At 41.0% G+C, this 24,410-nt stretch overlaps 1 protein-coding gene across 3 annotated transcripts in view; it reads left to right on the plus strand.

Annotated features, from left to right (window-relative positions):
• Nucleotides 1-599: 599 nt before the first annotated feature.
• plppr2a (phospholipid phosphatase related 2a) overlaps nt 600-24,410 on the plus strand; it is a 57,721-nt gene continuing 33,910 nt past the window's right edge. For all 3 annotated transcript variants that reach the window (XM_073494335.1, XM_073494333.1, XM_073494334.1), the window contains exons 1-2: nt 600-1,114; nt 6,864-6,984. In XM_073494335.1, the coding sequence (XP_073350436.1) occupies nt 6,916-6,984 (69 nt within the window). In that variant the 5' untranslated portion in view covers nt 600-1,114; nt 6,864-6,915. The remainder of the gene's footprint in view (nt 1,115-6,863; nt 6,985-24,410) is intronic.

Genomic DNA, 24,410 nt, shown 5'->3' on the forward strand with positions numbered 1-24,410 from the left:
TCTGTATTATATTTGCCTCGATCCTCTAGAGAGAAGTAAAGTGTCATAACTGGCAGAGTTTTAAACAGCAGGATGTGCCCTCAGCAGATTCACTGCTGACGGTGATGTATTGTTTTAATAGCTAATTCTGTCATGACCAGCTTATCTTTTTCCTGCATTACTTCACACTCTCATTCACCTTTAACACTGACATAGGCACATGTGCACAACAAGCACACACACGCACTACTGTCCAGACAGTCTGGCCGACCTCTTTTCCTCTGTTACTAGCTCTGACCTGTGATGTTACATGTTCTCCAGGAGCGCTAGATCAATAGCCATGTATCATTAACCCACATCCAGAGTGTGCTGAGCTGTAAACACACACACACACACATGCACATATGCAGCTTTCTTTTTCTGTTGTAGTGTGCAGCATCCATCCTTCTTTCCTGTAATGTATAGGTCAGGTTCACGTCCTCTACTTCCATTCACGAAGAGAAGGCGAGGAAAAGGGGAAGGGAGGGAAAAAGGGGGAGAGATGAGGGAGGAATGGATGGATGGAGGGAGGGAGATAAGGGGAGAGATGGACAGAGGAGAGAGAAGGGGAGGGATGGAGAGGGAAAACAAGCTTTGAATACAAATGAGCTGACACACATAATGCATGCCCTCCCTCTCTCCCTCTCTCTCTCTCTCTCTCTCTCTCTCTCGATCACCGTCTCCCTCACACACACTCTTACTCCCTCACACACACATGTTCTTGCCCTCTCTCCATCTCCCTCCGTGTCTCCTCATTGGACCCTACACTGCACAGGAGGTAATTTCAGCCACTTAATTTATTAGTCATCACTGGTTGTTGGAACAAGCTAATTAAAAGGAGGGTGAGTGTGTGTGTGAGTGTGTGCATGTGTGGAAGATTTGGAGACACAGACGCTGCTGCTGCTGCTGCTGCCGCTGCCGTCTCTCACGCTTCACCGTGGAGAAGGAGAGAGTAGAGGGAAGAGAAGAAGAGGAGAGACAGACAGCTGGGTGGAGGGAGATTTTCACACCACTTTACCATCATTGATCTGGCATGGCCACCGCATAGGAATCTGGTGCCACGGCAACCGTCAGCTTTGGCGACGAGGTATCAGAGGTAAGGAGGGAGGGAGGGATGGATGAATGGATGGATGGACGGCAGCTTTTCTCTCCTCTCCTCCATGTGATTTGAACAGCCGGTCTGCCTGAGGAGCCCATGCAGAGCAGTGATGTTGGGGAAGTCACTGTTTTGCATTTTCTGTGCTTTAAGTAGATCTCTTGTTATCTGCTTCTTCCCAGGGTCTTTGAGCGTGTCTGTGGGCGTGTGTGTGTGTGTGTGTGTTGTGTTTGGGGGGAGTGTCTCTCTGTGGTATTCTGTGTTTTGCGGTGGTATTCCCCAAACAGAAGCTCTAATTATCCAGCACTGGGTAAATCCTATTACGATTCTACTCTCCTCCTTGACTTTGCTCTATTAATAGTAGGGAGGGGATGCCTTATAGGCAGAGGAGTGGGATGTTTGTTGATTGTGTGTTACTCAACTCAGGTGTCAGGAAAGGTGTATTGTTTGTGGTTGTAGCCTGCGTGTGCACAAGAAGTATGGCTTTCTGCATTGCATCTAGAATATACATGTGTGAGTCTGATACAGCGCGGGGTCTGAGGTGAAATTAATTTTTGTGACAATGGAAGGGCCAAAAATGGGAGACACACACACATGAAACAAAAAAAAAAATCCAAAGCAACATGAGGGCTGAGGATTGCGATGCTTTGCTCAAATCGACAGTGACAGCTCTGGGCTGCAGGTAAATGGTAAAAAAAAGGAGAGTATTTCCATCAGTGAGCCACACTGAAAAAAATGTTCTGCAGTCTTAACTATCCAGGTTATGACAGAGTTATCTCTGAAACTGAAACAGTAGAATGTCTGGCTGACAGTTGGCATTTTAACGCTGCATTGCTGCTGCACCTTCTCTCATGTTTCTGCTGCACGAATGTGGATTTATGCATAAAAGAAGATGTGACGTTAAACTCTGCAAGAGCATTGTATGGCAATGCAGAAATAACCATATAATCAGTCATTATCCAAATTGCTTTGTCCAATTAGCCCTTGTGTGTGGGTGTGGGTGTTTGTGTGTGTGTGTGTGCTCACATGCACAGGCGTGTGTACTGTATGTCCTGGGGCAGGGTGGTGGACTGCAGAGGCAGGAGAAAGGACATATGGCTGCCTGGGTCTCTACCCTCTGACTGGAGTCCTCAGAGCAGCAGGAAATTCAAATGTCCTGCTCTCCATGACGTGTGTGTGTGCATCAGCGTGTGCAATGCGTGCGTGTGAGTGTGTGACGGTGCTAATTCAACTTTCCCCTCTGCAGCCCGCTTTGCTTCTCTCATCTCCACCATTTTGATTTCAGTTCCCTGATGTTTTTATTGTGATTGTGAGAGTGTCTCTGTGTAATTGTGTCCTTGGCTCATGTCTTTGTCCTTCTTTGTCCCCCCCATCTGTCTATCTACCCATCTCTGTCTGTGTGGACAGGTTGGATTGGTTTTCTCTGATTGATTGATGGACTATCAGATTAGGCTCCTTTTCACTTGGCCCCACTGATCAGATCAGTATACAGCTGGAGTCCCTCCTCTTTCAACATTAAGTGCATTTTAACCAGTGTTACTTTTTAACATTACAGTAATGTGATTACTTTTCACTGATATCAGTTGATATCAGTGTCTCTCTGTGCTAAGAGGACAGATTGGACTGGGACTTGCTAGCTTAGCGCAGGGTTCAAGGTATTGGGTTTGGCCTCATTTTGCTATCAGTAAGCCTACATTTAGTAGTTACCTTGGTTTAGTTCAGAGTTGGTAGGTATGTAAACCCCTAACAGGACCACTTAGGTGCTGCATGGAGTCACTGTGGCTAACGTTAAGGTAGCTATTCATGATGAGTAAATACCTTTGAATTGCAGACTAGCTTGTTACACCACAATGTAAGTCTATTTTTTTATTTTTATCTGTTCAAGGATAAGGTCACCCAAAAATAACAGTTCAGTCATTATCTATTCACTCCCATACTGATCGAAGGTCGAGTCAATTTTTGTAGTCCACAAAACGTTTCTGGTGCCTTACAGCCAAATAGCGTTGCATCATTATTCTAAACAACTGGAAAAGATTGGGACTTGTTAATCATAAAAGTGCTCCATACAGCTCCTCTGGCATAATGCAAGTCCCCAGAAGCTCTAAGCTTCTAAATTTATTTGAAAAGAAGTTATTACATCCTTTTTAAACTGAAATCTTCACTGTAGCTGCTAAGTATTAGCGCGCACCCTGTCTGAAATGGGTGCTCAAGCTTGACTATGCATCATGGGTGTAAATAAGTAAGTAATCCCAATAATGTGGGATCTCTGGGATTTCCATGACTTGGATTATGCTGAACAGGTTGTATTGAGCTATTTTATTTTATGGTTTTGTTATCTCTATATATATATATTTTTTTTTTGTAGTTTTCTGCTACTCCAGTTGTTTAGGAAAGTGCTGCACCACTTTTTGCTGTAAGGCTCCAAAAATGTTTTGCAGACTACGAAACTTCACCAGACTGTCCATTGGCATGAGTGTGAGTAGAGAATGACAGAATTTTCATTTTGGGGTGAACTTATTCTTTAACCCCCAAATAACAGATGTTTCTGGCCACTTGGGGGCAGCGGAGACAGGTTTTGAACACAACACTGGACGTTTTATCGTCTTTTATGTTGATGTGGGGAACTTGTTAGCAAATATTTGCTCATTTACATATCCACTATTGACAGAGCAACATTAGCATTCATTTGGAGTATTGTTTCCAACCACCTGGTGAATGTACGTCCGGTATTCACTCGTTCTTAGCTGAGTATTCGCTCTCTCCCAACTCCTTAGAGTAATATCTGACTCTTTAGCTGAGCTAGGTTATTAGAGCTGTTTTACTGAAAAGAGTGAGCCAAAACATTACAGTGTAATTACTTTTAATTAGTAATATCTAAATAGTTACATTCCTCAAGTAACTCTCTCAACACTGGTTTTAATGCCCCTCAAACAGTACATGGACATTAAAACTTTCCATGTCCTTTATACAAAGCAGTGGCCAGATTTTCCATTACAACAAGCTGCAAACTTGTCACCCAAGTCAGCACTCAGAAAAGGCTTCTGAGAAAAACTCACTCACACCAAATGTGCGTGGGACAACTAAGAAATCTGCATACACCAATTGGGAGTGTAACAAGCTTTATTATTCCCATTCTTTAGGTGAATTCATCCCTGGCTTGGTGTCCCACTTATCATTATCGTAATCATCAAAAGCTCCTCCACCTCACTCCGGGCCACCCGGGTGGTTTTTCCCAGAAAAACAGTTTCATCTTCAGGAGATCTGCCACCACCAACTCACAGCTGAATGCGTGTACTTTCTCAGCCGGTGGCCCAAACTGTGGGAGGGAGTCTCTTTTGTGCTGCCTCCCACTGAGGGAATCAAACACAAAGTTACTCTTCCCATCAGCCTCTGGTGGCGAAGAAACAGGAAAGATTCCTCCCTCTGTCTCTCTGTTTCTCTTTCCCTCACTGTTGGTTTCCGTTACCTGGGGCTTCTGCTTGTTCACCCTGACAGCTACCTCTTTTTTTTTTTTTTTGGACATCTCACACACACACACACACACACCATGCATACGCATACACACAGTCCAACCAACCCTCTCTAAAAGCAGTCTTGGTTTGCACATTGCGTTGTTCTGCGGGCTGCTAAGAGCTTGGCTTCATGCCTTATTCATCCCTCAGGCCTATTCTTTCCACCAGTGTAGAAGGAATTAGGAGGAAGAAAGCTCTCGAGCACATGACACACCACTCACCGGCAGAATGGAGGTCAACCTGACAACTTCTTTGAAACAAAAAAAGTCCTTTTTTTCTACCTCTCCTCTTCCCTCCTCTTCCCTCCTCGCCCCTGTTTCTATATATTGTATGTAAGTTCAAAATCTGTCAGATGGTTCAAGATCCATGCCAAGGAGAGTTTGTGTTCTAAGTTCAGTGGTGGTATGGATGGAAATCTGAAGGCCAGATCTAACCGAGCACTCCCACTCACTTTTGAGACTGTTTGCAAAGTGTGACAACAGGGATCACACTGTACAAACTGCTGGCAGTTCTTCCCTTTTGTCCTACTTAATACAATGTTGAAGCCCTTGTCCTTTGTCTGTGTGTTTAATGTGTGCTTGTTTACTCCTGTCTTCTTGTTTTTCTTCCACTTTATAGTGGAAATACAGTGAGGCATAGTTGTCTCTTGCTGAGTAACATAAGTTGTAGCTTAAAGGAACAGTTTGACCTTTTGGGAAATACACTTACACATTTCTGATTGAGAATGAGATGTGAGGATCGATTCCACTTGCACGTCTGTGCATGAAATATGAAGCTACAGCCAGCAGCCCGCTAGCCTAGCTTAGCAAAGACTGGAGACAAGTGGAAACAGCAAGCTGGCTCTGTCCACCTACCAGAACCTCTAAAGCCTCTAAATCCATACAAAAACTTCATACTATCATATCATGCGTACTAGCCATCCAGTTTCATATGCTGGAGTCTAAACTGCTCCACAAAGCAGAAATGGAATGTGGTCAGTCATTAAATCAGGAGTCCTTTGTAGGATATACCATACATCTTTTAAATAAACTGTATTTTTTTTTTTTTTGGTTAGTGACTGAGCCGGCCAGCTTGATAAGTCACTTAGCTTGGTAGTGTGGATGTATAATGATAACTGGCTACAGCGTTGGAGGCGGGGCTTAATTCATTCCTGTGAAAGTTGTCCAGTGGGGCATGTAACCAAAAAAGTTCAACGTATAAAATTGCCTGATGATTCTGCATAGCCTCCACATTGTAGGTATGGATCCTGTGGTTTAGCCCTCTGCTAACGTGAATTGAAAGGAAATATTTTGATTGGGCAGCTTTTCTAGACTTTCAAAATGTAATCAGACAGAATGGATCAAAATCTAGTTGTGAAACCAGACATTTTACAGAGGTTGTGGCGCTTGGAAAAAGTCCTCTCAGGACCATATGCATCACCTGATGTTATAATAACATGGTATGGTCCCTATGTAAAAGTAGCTTTAAAGCTTAGCACTCTTCCTGCAGGTTTGCTTGATAGGCTATTTTTGACTGTAAGGTGATGGTCATGTGACCGATAGTGGTGGCTAAACAAGCATTACCTCTTTAGAAAATATGACACATTTCAGTCAGAATTTTGTTCTTTTTGAAAAACATTGAGTTGTGCTCTTGTCTTATTTATGCAGTCAGAAGTGCCACTTATTTTGCAAGGACAACGGAATAGATTTAGCCTTTAGTTCACTATTTATTTAACTTGTGAAATATAAATTGTAATATATTGTAATCATTTCCATATGTACATAGATTTCAGATCAAACAATGTTTCATTATTATGGTTAGTAGATGATTGCACCTGGCACTGTTATCATTAAATAAAATGCCAAACACAGAGATGTAGATTGTGAAACAATTGGCAGAATTTATTGAAAGTTCTTTGTTCTTACACCTGGGGGGCAGCTTCAAAACATGATCAAAATGAGTAAATGCATTTCAGTGACTGCAACAGTCAGCTGCTGAATGCACATAGCCCCCAGTGCAAAGAAATGAGTTCAGTTTTTGTGCATGTTTTAAATATTCATGGATGTATCATTTAAATAAACAATAAAAATGGCATCACACAAACAATGCCCTGAATAAAATAAGCAGCTGTGTCGGGAAGGAAATCCTCAGACCTATCCAAGGCTCGTTTCTCCTGATTGGATTCCACTTAATCTCACACTCTGGACGTGACCTCAGGTTGAAAAGTGGACTAACCCGACTTACCCTCTTTCCTTCAGGTAAATAGACAGAGAGCCGGACAGAGGGACGTCCACAGGAACAGAGAGAGGGATGGCATTGGAGGAGAAGCCGGGTGTAAAGAGCAGCAGCTCCATCGTCCCCTGTTTCCTGTTTGTGGAGGTAAGAAACATGAACCTGTTATCAAATTGTTCACACTTGAGGGAGTTAAACTTCTTGCAAAGACTAGGTAATTTTTCAAATGTAAGGTTGTTGAGGCCTTGACAAATGATCTTACCTTTATCCTATTGTTGTCATATAATAGTAAGTGAAGCTTCTGGAGGTACGTCTTGATCATATCTGTTTCTATTTCCTGTTTCTTTGGGCTTGGACTTGTGATTTATCTCTGTGATTGCCTCTCTCGTCACAGAGGGGAAACCTTTGTGGCTCTGATATTTGACTCTCTGTCTAACCTCCCCTTGGCCCAACGTGATGCACTTTCCTCCCTTCACAGCTCTACAATCTAAGCCTCAGTGGTAAATATTTCAGGCTGAATAGTAGAGTTTGGGACAGCTCAGCAAACACGTTCTCTGTTCCTGACATTCCCACTCAGTGTCACACATCCCGCCCTGTTCTAGCACCAGGGGCAGCTGAGGCTTTGTAAAGTGACTACAGTTGTTCTGTGGTGTGTTGAGTGTTTTCCAGCGTATTTGTGAACTGCATGATTCATTGAGGTGGTTGCAGACATCACAGCACAGACACAGTGGATTTTCAGCAGCTGCACTGTGGGCTTTGGAGCTGTGTTGTACGGATCATGCCAAAGGTCATTTTCTGTGGCAGACTAAGAATGCTCAGAGAAACACAATACATACACACACACCGCTGCATCCCCTGTGGAAGCGTGCTCTGCATTGTTTACGCGACAGCAGTCAGGCAGATGACTCAGAGGGCAACGGAAGTCCCAGGACCTTCACCAAATTGTAACTGAGGTGGAGAAAAGCACAGACTGGTGAGCTAATCAGACTGTCTGTAATTAACTTAGACAACCCAAGCAGTCAAGAAACTCGTTGGCTTAAGCCAACCATCAGCTTTTCAGCCGGAGTGCACCTATGCATTCAGCGCATTGTTCTGCAACAGATTCAGACAGGAGAAGCTCTTTGTATTGCATCGTTGCATTGCAGGTGGGTCATGATGTGATGCAGATATGTCGGATTTACATGCTTGGATTCACTTTTATAATGGAAACGCATGTGCAAAGCACACAATTTAACTGTATGTGTTTTGCATTGTGTCTTTGATAGTTTTGCACTGTTTGCAATGTAAACTCGTTGCATTAATGAACACATTTTCAAAATTAATTCTAACATATATAGCTAGTTGCTGTGGTTTGGAAGCTGATTTGGACCATTTCCCAAAACAGTCAGCAGTTGCATCAGCAGCTGTGACAGCAGCATATAGAGGCAAGGGTAAAGGCTACTTTTAAACTGTAACTGCTGAATACATGGGGCAAGGACATGGCATCCATTATACTCAACAGACCCTGGAAGCCACATTAAGCGGCGTAGCCATCACACTGGTCATCTCTATTTTTACACAACTCGTCTATTCGTTTTGTTCTCTACACCAAGCTACATGGTTAAGAGAGCAAACTTGTGGGTGTTTTTACATTGCACATTCCATGATCCTGTAGTTAAAACGATCTAGTTAATTAATTCAGAAGCAGTTAAAAGAGCTTATGCTTCAAAACCCTGCGTAACCAACTACATTATCACTTGAGAGACACAGTGAAGCCACACATTACAAAAACGGACTCGGTAGCAGGGTAAAAAAAACCTACAGTAGAGCCTGATTTACGACAGAATTCGTACTACTTCCCTGAGTCATAACTCAGTAAAATCTGAACATACAGACATAATACAGATTCAGTGTGACCTTCATTTTCCAGGATATCACTTTTTCAGATGTCCATTGCGAGTAAACGTCCATAAATGCTCCGAAAAGGACGCTCTAAGTGACTCCAGAACTTGCCTGAGAATCATCACAATTTGTTACGTTGTCTTCAGTATCAAAGTAATCCAGTGACAGCTGTATGTACACCCTTGGGTACATTGCAAATTAGAACGGCTAATAGCTAATTTGGCATACTTTTAATAGTGTCAGTTTTCTAGATGTAAACAAATATACCCTAACATAACATGATGGAAGTTTTAGTCCACAGCCAACTGAAGGAGCCTATGGCAGCATTATACTTCCTGTTTACATCCCTCCAAAACACCCAAATTATTAGATCTGTTGTTCTAATACTTGAAGCACAATTGTCAGTAAGTAAGACAAAGAATAGTAATAGGAGATACAAAATCCATTTATGTTAACTCTTTTCATGTTTACTATCAATATTTTTTGGAGGACCTGGTGTTTTGGGGATGCAGTTGTCTTAAAATTGTCTCAGGGAGGTCCAACCGTGTCAGAAACAAAGCATACTTGGTAAATTCAGCAATTTCTACACACAGTTTTGTAGTTGGCTGCAGGCAAATGTATCATGAATTGAGAGGAATGTTGCTCAACTTACGTTGCCATTTACCTGAACACCTCAGTGAGTCTTCACCGTCTGTACTGTGCCTCTGCGTGCCTGCACCCAAAGGACGGACCAGAATACAATAGTTACACTAACCCGCCCCGCCCATGTGAGCCTGTCTGTGTTCCTCTGGTCCCTTTGGTTATAATACACTGTAAAAGCTCTCCATTAGACCACTCCGCCATATGCCTCCCACACATCAGCGCTGGGCCCTCAGGTCTCAGTCAATTCCCTCGCTAACTCTAAATCTATGTGAGTGTGTCTGTGTCTGTGTGTGTATGATAGGGGGAGAGAGTATTTCTATCTATTTGTACTGGGATGGAGAACCCTAGTAAGAAGTCAGGGCCAGGGAAAGGAGGCCAACAGCTGTTACCTGTAATGGAGGGCAGTGAACACCACTGCTGGTCGAGATGACAACATGGATGTTGAGGGACAGGGACAGGTTAACAGAACAGACAACTTGACAAAAACTGAACTGAAAATGGGCAGGGCAAATGTGGAGAGAAAATCAGGCCGACAATAAAAGGAGACAGCAAAGACAGGAGCATGATGTTCTACTTGTTCTACTTGCCTTTACCATCTTAATCATTATATCCACATCACTGATTGCTTACCAAATATCTCATCGTGTTTATATTTTGTGAAAGTACGAACAGTCATCTCTACAGTATTGCTGCAATATAGATATTGAGGTATTTGTTCAGAAATATTGTAATACTGTAGATGTTTTTTCTGGAGAAGACTTATAATCTTATAAAAGACTTATAATAAATTAATAATAACATTATATCATATAAATATAAATAATATTATTTTAGGGCCCGCCCAGCCCTAATTCATATATTAATTCCAGTAATTTACTCCAAGTGAATAATTGGAGTCTTATATGATACAGTGGAGAAAGTGTAGTAATATGAGGTATCAAACTGGAACAGTACTGTATTGAAAATTACACACAAATATAAAGTACAGCTGCAACAATTAATAGATCAATCTATTATTAAATGAATCACCAGCAATTTTGATGATAAATTTATCATCATAGTTTGAGTAATTAAAAAAAGAAAAAGTCTATATTCTCTGATTGCAGCTTGTTAAATATGAATATTTTATCGTTTCTTTACTCCTCTATGACAGCAAACTGAATATCTTTGGGTTGTGAACAAAACAAGCTAACTGAAGACGTCATCTTGAGCTTTTGGAAACACTGATCCACATTTTTCAGCATTTTCTGACATTTTATAGACCAAATCACAAATCAGTTAATCAAGAAAATAAACCATAAGCCATAATTAAAACACCGGAAGTGCACCAGCTGTGGAAGTGTTGGACAGAGCTGAACTGATTGGTAATCCTTGGTAATTGGTAATAGAAGGGAGGGTAATCTAATTTACTTTGGACAAAACTAATTTTAATCACAGATCTAAAACATCTACACTACTACTACTACACTATTATGCATTTGGATTCAATATGGCAACTGGACTCATGTTGATGCAAGTGGGAAATCAGGCCACTGACTCACAGTATGAACTGGCTTTGGAGGAGTTGATCTCATTACTGATGCTGTTGCTAAGCAGACAGAAAGAAACATCACAGAGTTTTCTCTTGTTCTTTCTCCTTTGTAAGAGTCCAATTTACATTCAGGCATCAAAGTTTCCACAATGGTTTTATAACTCTGAAATCTGGAATCTGATATTATAAGATGCTTTTATATTCAAATGATACACCCCCTCATTAACACAGTATTATTTCCATGATGTGTATCATGTCCCTGACCTGAAGAAACATCCTTTGAAATAACCTCATGTTCAGTTAAGTGCCGTAATGAGGACGGCAGAATATAGGTTTTCATTAGCGAACAAATGAGAAAGTAGGGTTGTATTAGTAACTAATACATAAAACTAGATTTTAGGTTCTATATCTGAAGCGATGATGTGTTACGTCTTCACAAACTGAAGAGGCGAAATTGGCCAAGTGAAACTGGCAGATTTTGGCACTCCATGAAGCTACATCTCAATATTTTTGTGCATTTGATCCATTTGTTTACTGAGCTTTACACCAACACCCTGTTTCATCCAACCATCCAAATCCTGGATAGGTTGCCAGTCTGTTGCAGGCCCGCAAACACATCCACAATCACACCCCCCATGGTGATTCATTGAATCCACATCACAAGCACCCTTCTTCTTGCAAGAAGGGTTGCCAGTGCTTCTTGCTAAGCCACAGAGCCACGCTGTTGCCTTAAACAAGATTACTGTTATTGACTGCGAGGTGCTCTAGTGGTAAGAGCTGTCAACACTATAGCGAGAAGGTTTCAGGTTTGATTCCTGGTCCTTTCTGCTATTCTGTGGTTGCCATGAGTTTATTTGGCCTAGTTTCTGGATAATGCCCATAGCCATAAACATGAGTGAGAAAGATGGTCAGTCTGTCTGTGTTAGCCCTGTGATGGTTACATGAGCGCCTCCCTTGTCCTTGTGTACGCTGGGTCAGGTTATGTTCCATGAGACTCAGAAAACATGAAAACTAAATTGAAAAGTAATAAATTATTCACATAAAAACAGTGAATGATGATGATTAACAGCCTGTAACATGCTGAATCACCACAGCTCTTGCTGCAGAGCTGCTAAGTCAGTCAGTCAGGGAGTGAACTATTAATATGTGAACACACAAGCTTTTTGCCAGAAGGCATTCTGGACTGGACAGTAATTTGTGTGACGTAAATTGGTGAGTAGCTGTTGACATTTTGAGGAATACATTTCTTGATGAGAGCTAGATGAAGATGTTGATACTCTAGATTGATACACTGTTGTGTGTATGTCGAATGTGTAAAATATGTGGTTCCAGCCAGCAGTCAGTTAGCTTTGCTTAGCTTTTAGACTTGAAACCAGAGCCTGACCAATGTTTTGGGCTGATGCAAATACAGAAAGTAAAAAATTCTGATTGACATACATCGGCCTATATACACACATTTTTTGCAATGATCACTCAAATGTGGTTATCAAACACTTATGACAGAGATATAAGAAAGAGGCAGGATGTTACAGTTAAACAAATAAACTATATTGTTAAACTGAAAAATATTCTATTGGATCGAGAGCCCATATGTTTGACAGTCCGTTAAAACTGTCTGAAAAACAAACACTAACTACAAAGGCCTGTTGTTCCGAACATACTGGAACTGTAGTTATTTCCCCCTGAATATCTCAGTGTATTTGGATGTGCTGAAAAGAACGGAGTCGGGTTACCTCTGCTGTCATGGTAGCAATAATAAACACGTGGTTAAGACTTGCAGATCGGTAAGATTTAGGCATCAAAACAACTTCATTAGGTTTGGGGAAAAAATCATGGTTGGTGTTAAAATAAGTATGTTTGTATGTTAGATAAGTTACAAGTGCAGGTTGGTGATACCAGAGTGAGTATTTTCGGAACAATGTTTATGATTTCCAATCTTAAGATTTCCAGTCTTTGTGCTTAGCTAAGCTAACTGCTTGCTGGCTCCACCTTCACATTGAAGGAACAGATATGAAAGTGGTATAGATCGTCTTCATCAAACTCGGCATGAAAGCTAAAATGCTAAACTATTCCTTTTAATTATGATAAATGAATAGAGGAGCTGATTCAGCCTGTGATGATGAGGAGAGATGGGTCTATCAGCCATGTCCCTCCACACCCTCAGCATTGAATGTGTGTGAGAAATGTGACAGTGATCCTTACCAAGCCAGAAGGACCTGCTCTTTTATTGAGCCCCACACCTCATCAGCAGTTACCATGGAAACCAATCAGCCAGACTCATTCTCCATCTCGACTCTCTTTCTTCTGACTCCTTTCATCCTCCCTGCCCTAATCACAAGTCACAACCTTTTCTATCAGTGCTACCCACTCAGCCATCTTGTTCTGTGTGTCTCTCCTATTCCCTGCATTTTGCTCTATCATTTCCCATTTTTCAATGTGATTCCCTGCAACATCATCTTTTGTCTTGGATATTTGTGCAGATCTCTCCCGGGCCATGAGCAGCACAGATATCGACTTCACCTTTCATTAATCTCTGATCAGTCCTGTTTTAATGTGTACAAATCTTGAACGTCATCTCGCTTCCTCATTTAATTAAATTCTGCAATTCGGCTGATGATACAGGGAGATCAGTTATTTAACCTTTTCTCCTGGGGAACAAAAATAATCAGGCAGGCACATTTTATTTATATTCTGTTAATGGTTTTCTGTTTGCTGTTTGGACAGATCAAACTCACTTTACCTTCACCCTTTAAAAAAATACAATTATTCTGTACCATCTGGGGACACGGGAGCAAATCTGCAGTTTAAAAGTAATTTCTGTTTAAAGCTAATCTTCTGTGTGCTTCAGTGAATGGGGTGTAATGGAGAATGCAGCTTTCTATTGTGAAGAGCTTCTGATTAGGCACTTATCCAGACCAGTGGAGGGGTGAGAATAAAACCCTATTCCACCACTGTAAATACTTTATACAACAACCCTCCTCTCAGCTCTGTGGGCTGCTGCCACGATCGTGTGACACACTGAGCAGTTTAATGTCACCTTTTGACCTGTACTAAAAATTTTGTTACACCACTTACATTGCAGTTTTACCACTCGGCCTTTTCATTCCAGCTGTGATTTAGGACATTTGAAATTTTAATCAATAGCTATTCGCAATTTGTGCCTTTACAGAGCCATCATTTAGGAACTGTACGGAAATTATTAGGAGGGAAGAGGTAAGAGAAAAGGTGGAGGGTTATGGATTCTTGCTAATTGCTGAAGGGAGGGTGTGACTTTTCATCCTGGTTTTATTTTTTATTTCACCCTTCCGTTGTACACTCCAATCTGCTTCTTTTCTGACAACTGAAAAGCATTGTATGTCTCTAGACTAGGGGTGCACAAGATATGCTGGAACAAGTCTGATAAGGTCAAATTTATATTAACGGCTATTTATTGGTATCTGTACAAGTTCTGGCCGATAAATAGAGCTGATAATATGGAACCAAATTGCTTCATTTAATTTAATGCACAGCATTTACAAACTGTAACTTTCTTACCCTCAGGTGAGCAAAAACTACAGGTTAAGAAATTATTTTTCAAATCAGTATCAGCCATGACAAGCAGGTAATTATCGGTTATCGGTATCAGCTGAAAAAATATCCAAATTGGGCATCCCTCCTTGAGACCAATAAACAAGTCCATATGCTAAATAACAGACCTTATTTCTCCAAAAGAACAACATGAAAAGTCCTGAAGCTGTTGTAATATAAAAAAAAAAACAAAAAAAAAAAAAAAAACAATTACAAAAATGGAGTTCGGCACACAAGGTCAGTTCTTGTGAAATAAGTTAGATAATAAGATTTAATGAGTCTTTTAAAATCAAGGGTCCAATATTGATAACACTGAGGAGAGCCTTGCTTTTTTTTAATAAAAAGAAATGGAAGATATCATTCCCACCTGCCCACCCCCACCCCTTTCATGCAGTCCCTTAACTTAAATGTAAGCCTAAAAGCTTTAATATGAGGTGGGGTGGCTGCTCATATTAATTACATTTTGGGATTTTAGCACAATACTGTGATGCTGTGTCTGAAACACTGAATCTCCCATGTGCAGATCCAATATCATGTGTTCTTAATTGGGTTAGTGTGGGTGTGATCATTTCCTCTGCCATCATTTAAATCAAACCACATTTTAGGGGCCAATGTCTTAATCCTCCACTGTTTCCCCTGAGGCCCATATGTTTAAAACATTGACTGTGTGGATGGATGTCTTACATTAATCTTACGGACAGAACAATTGAATTCAGCAAATACGTCTTTAGTGCTTTCATGTAACATAAATGCAATCTGTAGTATGCTGTTGCTTTTGTTTTCTTTGCCAAAGTGCTTCATTACCATTTTTATGCTAGTTAACATGGATTTGTGCAGCATGACTATATTCTGTTTGTGTTACCATTACTCTGATGTTGTTTAAGGAGGAGAGTATGGAGAAAAGTTGAAGCCAATTCTCCACCAGAGGGCACTGCTGTAACGCAGCTGAAGCTGCCTTGCAAGCTAACAAGTTCTGCAAGTTGTTTTGAGCTCTGGAGTGTTTCACATAGTTTTGGACCTGATTTAGGAGTTTTGACAGAACCATCACTAAGTTTTTTCATTGCTTATTTTTCTCACATAATTCACTTTGACACTTGTGGGGGGGGGGAGTAGAATCTCTGAAGAGTGTTTGTGCTGTGCACACATATATCCACACACCAAGTCTCACAAGCCTCATTAACACCTGAGCGACATGCAGAGATCAGACAGAGAACACATCAGCGTGTCTCTGGCTGCCTCCTCCGTCTTTATAAATAGGCCAGTGTGTTTAATGGTGGGTAACACTCAGCTAGCTTCACACCTGTCACAGGAAGACTCCCCAGTCTAGCCAACATAGACCCCCCACACACATACACACACACACATGCACAATCACTCACACATAGAACGAGCACTCAGTAAAGACATTTGAGTCAACACACAAACATCCTCACAACGATACCGGGGTACAGCAAATACACACCCACGCAAATAAAGACAAACATGCCGCCCACACACAGTGTCTCTGAGGTGTGATCGAACAAATTGAATTAGATGTAACAAGCAGGTTTTTCTTTGGTTTCCAGCTGGTAAACTTCATAATCAAGACCTTCTGTTTGATGCTATGTGGCAGCTTTAAATTGATGCTGCGATGCATAAAAGAGACTATCAAACCTGCACACTGTTGCATAAGTAAATCATGTCTTTTCCTTTTCTACTCCCGTATCACTGAAACATTTTATCCTTCACCTCACCCTGTCTTGTCACCTTTACATATTTCCTTTTGTTGAAACTTTGCTTTTACACAGCAGTTCTGTCTGGTGATATGCTCACAACTTTGACGTGTTACTTCGGGGGGTTTTACTGCAATTGAATGACATCAAGTAGATCTTAAACGTTTGTGTTTGAGAATTTTTTTTTGAACCTGTGAGATAAAAAAATAAAAGTTGTAAAATTCCTAAAAATTGAAAACTGATGATATGAAACTGTAGAAAACCTCAGATGTTGCATCTGTTTCTGTTTTGATATAGTTTCTGAAGGCAGCCCTTGTATAGTTTTCCTCCCTGCAAGGTTAACCTATAGGAACTTCATTTGATTTACTTCCTTGCTGTTTCCATGGATTAAAGTTCTCCGTCATTCAAACTTAACAGAGGCGACTTGTAAGATCAATGTAGATCGGAGGAGAACTGTTGGCTGATTTTTATTGACAGATTGTCACACTCTGCAGCCAATGGTATCGTTAACAGCGTGTGCTCGCCTGACCAATGACAGTGTAGTGACCTACACAGGGCGGGATCTCAACACGGAGCGGCGCTAAAGTTTAGCTGCTTAGCTAGCAAGGACTCGTCGCGCTGCTACGTTATCAGCTGAGTTTAGTCAGCACGTGAGAACTCGTCTGACACGGAGAGTCTCCTGTTGTGTGCTACATGTGTGAAATAACAACTATAGTCTGGACTTTGTCTGCAGTGTATCTGTGTAAACGGCTTCATTCAGCGTCTCTCTCTCCCCTCTGGCACCGTGAGTTACCATGGTTACAGGAACGCCCTGAAACTTTATAATGACGATCAATAAGAAGTTTTTGGTTAGTTTCACTGTACAAAATCATGAATGTAGGCTGATTGTAGCTCAATGCTTAAATCTTGTATTATAACATATAGAACAAAGCCTCAGAGCTTCTTTGATTATTAACAGTATGTTAGTGATGACAGAAAGGTGAAAACTCGCCATCAGACTGACAAGGCTGCAAAAGTTGCTGTTTGTATGATGTATTTTTTCTGTTAAACGATAAGAGGCCCACTTTAAACAATAATAATAATAATAATAATAATAATTAATGATGATGAGAAGAAGTAGAAAAATAGCGTACTGAAAAGTTCTGTAGATGGTTGATTATTTGAAAGAATAAACTTGAGAGAAGCTTGGCAAAAAAAGAGGTTGATTTCATAGATTGAAAATTACATTGAAAAGACAAAAAACATTTTAAGTGTGAATAGAACAGCTGTTCAGATCATCCTCCTGTAAAACACTGTTGGTCAAATATTTAAACTTGATGTCTGCATTAGAGAACATGGTGTGGGGTGAGGCTGTAAATCTTATTTTTTTAGCACGTGTCAAGTAAAATGCCCTGTAACATGTTTCACAAATTACAAATTAGGAATATGACTTGGCTACAGCTCGAAAAAACATTTCAGTCAAAAGATTTTTTTTTGCTTTAATCCATGTGTTTCTGTTATATAACTGGTGATTGTATGGCTACAATGTTATCCTAACATGCAGTTATTATATTAGGTAAAACTACGACAGCAAGAACCAGTTGTAAAATACCAGGATTTACCCCCATGTGCTGAGGCTGGTGTTATTCTGTATTTTTTTTATCATCATAAAATCCCACAAAAAGCCCAAAACTAACAATGCATGTCTGTCTCGTCCTGTACTAAAATACTTCTCGACTCCCCAACGCTGTTTTTGGCACTCATCCTCAAGCTTATTTGTTAAAGCTGCACTAATCAATATATGTTTTAGTGCTGGCTAAAGAGCCACATATTTCCCTCAGGAGCTAGTGAAGACACAAGAACAGAGCTAAAAGGAGAGTGAATATTGGCTCCAAATATGCTGGGTGTGTAAATAGGCTTACTTTATAAAGTAATAATAAGTCAATGTTGATTTTCAGCTTGTTCTGTTGTTCTCAAGTAGCCAAGAAAAGAAGAAAAAGCCGATATGCTGGTTATAAAACGGGTCACAAATATACAGTTACACTTTTAGCCTTGTTCTCAGCATGGCTCTAGTGATGGGACTGTCAGTCATTTGGTCACCATTTCAGTCAAGAGTGAAGAATTTTAATGTCCATCAGAAGGATTGACATGAAATTTTGTACAGACATTCATGGTCCACTGAGGATGAACCTGACTGACTTTGGCTGACTTTTACTTACCACCAGCACTGCTGTGCCTAGGTACAGTCTCACAGAGCTCATTTTAGACTTAGTATTTTTCAGAAACATCCGGGCACTGTAGTTTTTAGTAAATGGTACTAGTAGATATAACATTTGGTGGGGACGTTTTGGAGTGCAGGATGGCGTATGTGTGCTTGCTTTAGACTTGAGACTTGGACTTGTCTGCTGTAAGACTCGACTTACGTGAGACCTGAATGCCTGAGGTCTCCACTTGAGGCTTTAAGGCAAAAAACTGAGGAGACTTGACTTTGTGACCCTTAAATACGTTTGAATACTCTACTGAATGCAATTGCGTCTTTTGGAGCTCTGCCAATCTGTCACAAATAATAAATGACAAAACCAGGATACACGTCTCCATTACTTAATGCACACTTTCAGTTGCAGCTGCATGCACCAGAATAAAATGGAGACAACTCTAAATTCAGATGAGAGAAATTAGTCTCTCATTCCAAAATTAGTCTATACCCATAAACGAGTAGCTTAAAAACACCCACCATATCCAGAATATGCCTAATTTCCTCCCTGCAGCCTTGAAAATAACTCATGCCCCCCGCCATGTTTTAAACAAGCAAATCGAAGGGGGCCTCACACCTACTGTGTGAGATATTTGTGATAATAATATCTATTAAAATATTTTTGTATGAATGCTTCCACAGCATAATGATAAACGATCTTAACTGCTGGAAAGTCATCCGTGCACAACGATTCGTATGACTTGTAAAAGCAGCCGGGACACTGTGCTTCCCAGTATGTCACCCAGTGATGATTTGCCTTTCAGGGCTCCGGATTTACTCAAAACATTTTGTCCATCATGACATAAGCCTGTGTTCCCCTCGTTCCAACCAAACGAGTCAAGACAAACTCCATCATGTGTTCATAGTAATGAAGGAACACCCAGTGCAACAGTGTGACTCATTGATGTGTTTGTGACTGCTTTTGGAAAAACAATGGAGCTCTATGACACGGAGATATAAGACATATCACGTTTTGGCTGTACAGGCAATACTCGTGACTAAGATCAATCATCGTTTGTTTTGTTGACGATGAGAAAAATAGAGAATATCTCAGAATATATCCTCAAAGTTACCTCTGCACTGTCTGCTTTTATTTATGGTAAGTTTTAGCCAGCCAGAGAAATCAGATAATTTGTCCTCATCAAAAAAGTATTCAGACCCCGGCTCTTTAACCGACCGCTCTGCACTCTGGCTTCTTCGCTCACATCACTCATTAATGAGGAGTGAGTAATACACAGACTGCAAACTGTATGATTTAGCAGACAAAGGAGTTTGGAGCTTGGGGGCAGCTAGCAGGCCTGTGCTGGCTGCAGTGTAATCTCTGTAATGTGCATGCACAGGGTTTCCCCGCGGTGCTCTGTGCACCACAGGGGCATGTATCGGGCCGCACTGAAGACATGCAGAGAGGTGGATCCCCAACAGTGTGTACAGTTGTATTATTATACTGCATCAGCTGTTTAAAGCCTATTGTAAGGCAGTGTACATGATGGCTGGCAGGTAATGAAATGGGAGCAACACAACACAGTTTTAAAAAGGGAGGGAATTTGACTGGAGGATGATTAAAGCGATGCTCCTCTCATCTCTTTTTCTCACAGTTCCCATCGGACTCTCCTTTCCCTTCAGCCCTTTTTCACACAAATCCAGTACAAAAGCTCAAAAGCTCCCACTCTCTGTTTCTCTCCCGCTCTCTCCATGTCTGTTCTCACCTCCCAGAAAACACACACAGTCAGAGAAACGCTGCTGAAAGCATGTAGGCCAAAACTCTCCAAGCAACCCTCTCCATTGCCAGCTCTCCTCTCCTCCCTTCCTTTTCATTCACTCACCCCATCTCACCCCTCTCCCATCATCCTCCCACCTCCCTCACTCCCTCAACGACTCGTCCTCACCCTCTTCTTTCTTTTCTTTCCCCTGCTGTTGGGACTACAACAGCTCTTTGAACGCACCATTGGTTCTGCCGCTCTCTTATTCCAACTCCCATTCCTCCAACATTTTTCACTCTCAAGTACTCCGTCTAAACTTTTATAGACTATAAATTACTCCTCCCGCTCTCTCTCTGTCTCATTCTCATTCATTTGCAAACAACTGACAAACCTCTCAGGGTCATTGTTTTGAGGAAACCATTTATTCAGCACTCAAAGCCTATTTATCATGTTCTCCTCTGTCAAAGTACGAGCAAAGATTGGGTACGCAAGCCAGCACCAAACATTATTATTTTAATGTAGCTGCTTGTCATCATTTGAGCAAGATATCAATAGAGAGAGCGATGGTGCATGTTAAAAAGAGTTGTGGGGAAAGAAAGTGTCGAGAGACAGACAACAATTGCATTTAAAAAAACAATGCCAGTATGGTGTCAATCAAAAGATACCACTACAGATTCATAAGGGCTCAAAAAATGAAACAGTTTGGATGGTGAGTCAGAAACAGAAATACTCCAATCAAACATCATGTTTCCTACAGCTGAATCACTTTCCATTAACATGAATCAGACTCAAGTGAGCACATGGCCAACTTTTAGCGAGCCACGTCAGGCGGATCACATTCAAACAAAATCAATAATGAGAAGATAGTGTCGACAGATTGGTAGATGAATAGCTGCTGAATCATTAGCTTGTACCTACTCGTACTCTACTACGACTGCACAAGTATGGAACTACGATTTGACCAAGAGTCTCAGTGCAGCTGTAGAGGATACGAAATTTTAATCTCTAATATTCATCTGGATCAGTGTGCATTTAAATAAACATAGAGATGCACAATGGGATAAAAGCACAAGATTTGGTTTGTTTTTTAAGTGCGAAGCAGTCTCTTTTTTAAAATCCTTTGTTCAGCCTGCATTATTTAATATTTTGGCCACTTGGGGGTAGCAGTACAAGCTTACATGAACATATTACATCTCACCCATACTGGCATCCCTTCACTGGCTCCCTGTACGTTTTAGGATTGATTTTAAGATTTTATTGTTTGCCTACAAAGCACTAAACGGGCTAGCTCCAACCTACCTTACTGACCTTTTAAAACCTTATGCCCCATCAAGGTCACTCATGTCCACCGACCAGCTGATCTTGGTTGTCCCTAGGTCAAAGCTGAAGCACAGGGGAGATCGTGCTTTTGCATCTGTGGCCCCCAAACTCTGGAACGAGCTGCCTCTAGATGTTAAGCTGGCCCCCACACTGCCTGTTTTTAAATCTTGCATCAAAACACATTTTTATTTCTTGGCTTTTAATTCAGTATGAGAGTGGCCCCTGTCTGTCCTTGTGTCTGTCTTAACTGGTCTTTGTGTTTTTACTATGTTAGCCATTTCAGTTTTATTGTACAGCACTTTGGTCAGCTGTTGTTGTTTTTAAATGTGCTTTATAAACACATTTTGATTGACTGATTGATATTATCAAGGGGTTTTATTGTTTTGTTTTTTGAATATGCCAAGTTTTTCCTCACTCAAATCTAATGTCTTTCTCAGGTCAAATGACCGTGCAGTAATCACGGGTGTTAATTGGCTTCTGTTCCGACCAGCTGTGAAGATGGAATCATAACATCCAGGTGGACTTTGTAATTTCCACCCAGTTTTTGGGTGTGTTGCCATAACGTGTGTTGAAGTTCCAGATGTTGGTGCGTTAATAGATTTCCATCAGTCTTCCATCAAGCAGCACTCAAACATAGTCGGTCTGTGTTGGGAATGAAACAGAAACTTAAGAATATGCACTAATATTGGTTTAAAAATTGTGTAACGAGAGCAGTGAGACTTAACGAAAGCAGCGACTCTGTGGGCTGTAAAACCAAAACAATGACCTAAAAGAAGCTAAAACATGATTAGAGCTGAGGGGAGCTGCAGATTCAGGTGATAATCTGCTGTGGATTTGTCATTTCAAGCAATGCCTCGCTCTTTAAATAGAACCATTTCATTCATTGATTATTTGAATTCGAGCAGTTTTAACAATCTTTTCAGGTACCATCTAAGCTAAAAATTAAAACAAACATGACCATAAAGCAGGCCAAAACATGGTGGCTGTCAGAACGTCGCTTTAACCTGAACAAGAACCAGTGTAGCATCCAGCCAGGTTCATCCCAGGTTTGTTGTTTCCGTCTCCCAGTCCCTTCAGTCCCAGTCTCAGCGGGGAGCCTCTCTTGTATTTAGAATGACAGATTACAGATCAGTACAGACCACTGAGCTAATCCAACTCCTGCTGCGAAGCTGTAATTAGCACTGACCGCCTGTCAGATTCCAGTTCACACAGAATTACCCACATTAGGATGGCAGAAACCGTCCTGTTTGTAGAATTGTGTCGGAGCATGTCTTTTGTTTAATGAAAGGTAGAGAAGAGATACAAAGGAATGGGAGTATGCGAGTGGGAGTGCGGTGTGTGGGTGGGGTTAGTGGTTGTGCTGGCAAAGCGGTGGTTGGTAGGAGGTTTTTGGCTTTAAACCTAGTTGAGGAAACAGACTCCAACGCACTATTAAACAATACAAGGTCACAGTCTTCTGAGATCAAACATGTTTTTGTGGAAGATGTAACAGAGGAAACCAGATACACCAGTTGTTCAATAATTTATGGTGTTTTGTTCTGTGCAGTTTGTCAGAGCGTGTAGTGTCTCTCTGCTGTAACGATGAAAAACTATATTGTTGAGTGCTGTTGTCACATTTGGTTGTGTCACTGCAGATCAGTGGATCTGCTTCAAACACCTGACACCTGATACCAGAACATCCAACCAGACCATGAAAACGGGTTTCTTGCTCTTGCCATCCAACCCATGAGTGCATTTTTTATGATCTGCCGCTCAATGTTTAAGGGAATAGCTCAGCGTTTTCAGAAATAGGGTTTTTTTATGAGAATTGGACGAGAAGATTGATGCCGCTCTCATGTCTGTATGCCAGCAGCCGGTTAGTGTAGCTTAGCATAAAGACTGGAAACAGCAAAGGGTTTGCCTGGCTCCTTCCAACGGTCCAAAGCTCATTAATCAACACATTGTACCTTGTTTGTTTATTCTGTTGAAAAAATGAAGTCTAAAAATAGTACGTTATGTTAAGTTGTGTCATAGCCTTTGCAGCACCAAAAAAGAGGAAATGCTAATGCAAACACACACATTTTCTTGTTGCCTGACAGCTGTCAAACACAGCCACCAACACTAACCAAGCAAAGAAAGGTGTATACTTTATTATCCTATTTTACATCTCCTGCATTTCCCTTTATGCTGACAGCTAGTGGTGGGAAATCGTTCAATTTTAGATCGTGATTGTGATGTTTAATGTCTGTGCCGGCTCGCCTGTTAACTTCGCTTCCTATTTTATTTTATGCATTCCAATTTGTTTGACTTCCTGTTATTGTTCAGTTGCACGCCAGTTTCATTCAGTTTTCACTTATCCCATCAGGCCTTTCAGTACATATACTCCTAGTGGTTCACTACCTGTTTGCCAGATTGTCTTAGTTCTCTTTGATGACTAGCTTTCCTGCCATCATTGTCTCCTTGTAGTTTCCTAATATACTGTATGACCTCAGTCTGTTTGGACTTTGATTATTGCCTAATCCACAGTAAGTGTTGCTTTGTTCAATGTTTTGGACTGTTCTTGTGTCATGCCGTTTGCCAGCTACTCATCTGCCGCTGACTGCCACCTCTGTGTTTTCCTTTGAGCTACAAACTTTAGCATTTTGAGTCCTTTTTTTTTTTTTTTTTTCCTGGCCACCTCAATGTCCTTGTTCTTCTGTTTCCAAACTTTACATAACTTCATTGACTTGCAGATCCCAGCTACATGAATACAGAGTGAGTGACTATGCCAAAGATGACTATGCTGATTGAACAAATTACTACAGTACACTTGGCTCTTCTTTGAGTGATGTAGAATTGCACCATTACATCATTGATCGTGATTGAGACTAAATTACGTGATATAATTTTTTTAGCCAGATCAACCACCCCCACTAACAGCACTGAGTATTAGGAGAGATGGAGAGAAGCAGACATGTGAGTACAGATAGCAGTCAAGAAAAGAGGACACAAGGAAAAAGAAAATAGAA

The sequence above is a fragment of the Pagrus major genome, chromosome 23 (genome assembly GCF_040436345.1).
Source record: "Pagrus major chromosome 23, Pma_NU_1.0".
Classification (NCBI taxonomy): Eukaryota; Metazoa; Chordata; class Actinopteri; order Spariformes; family Sparidae; genus Pagrus; species Pagrus major.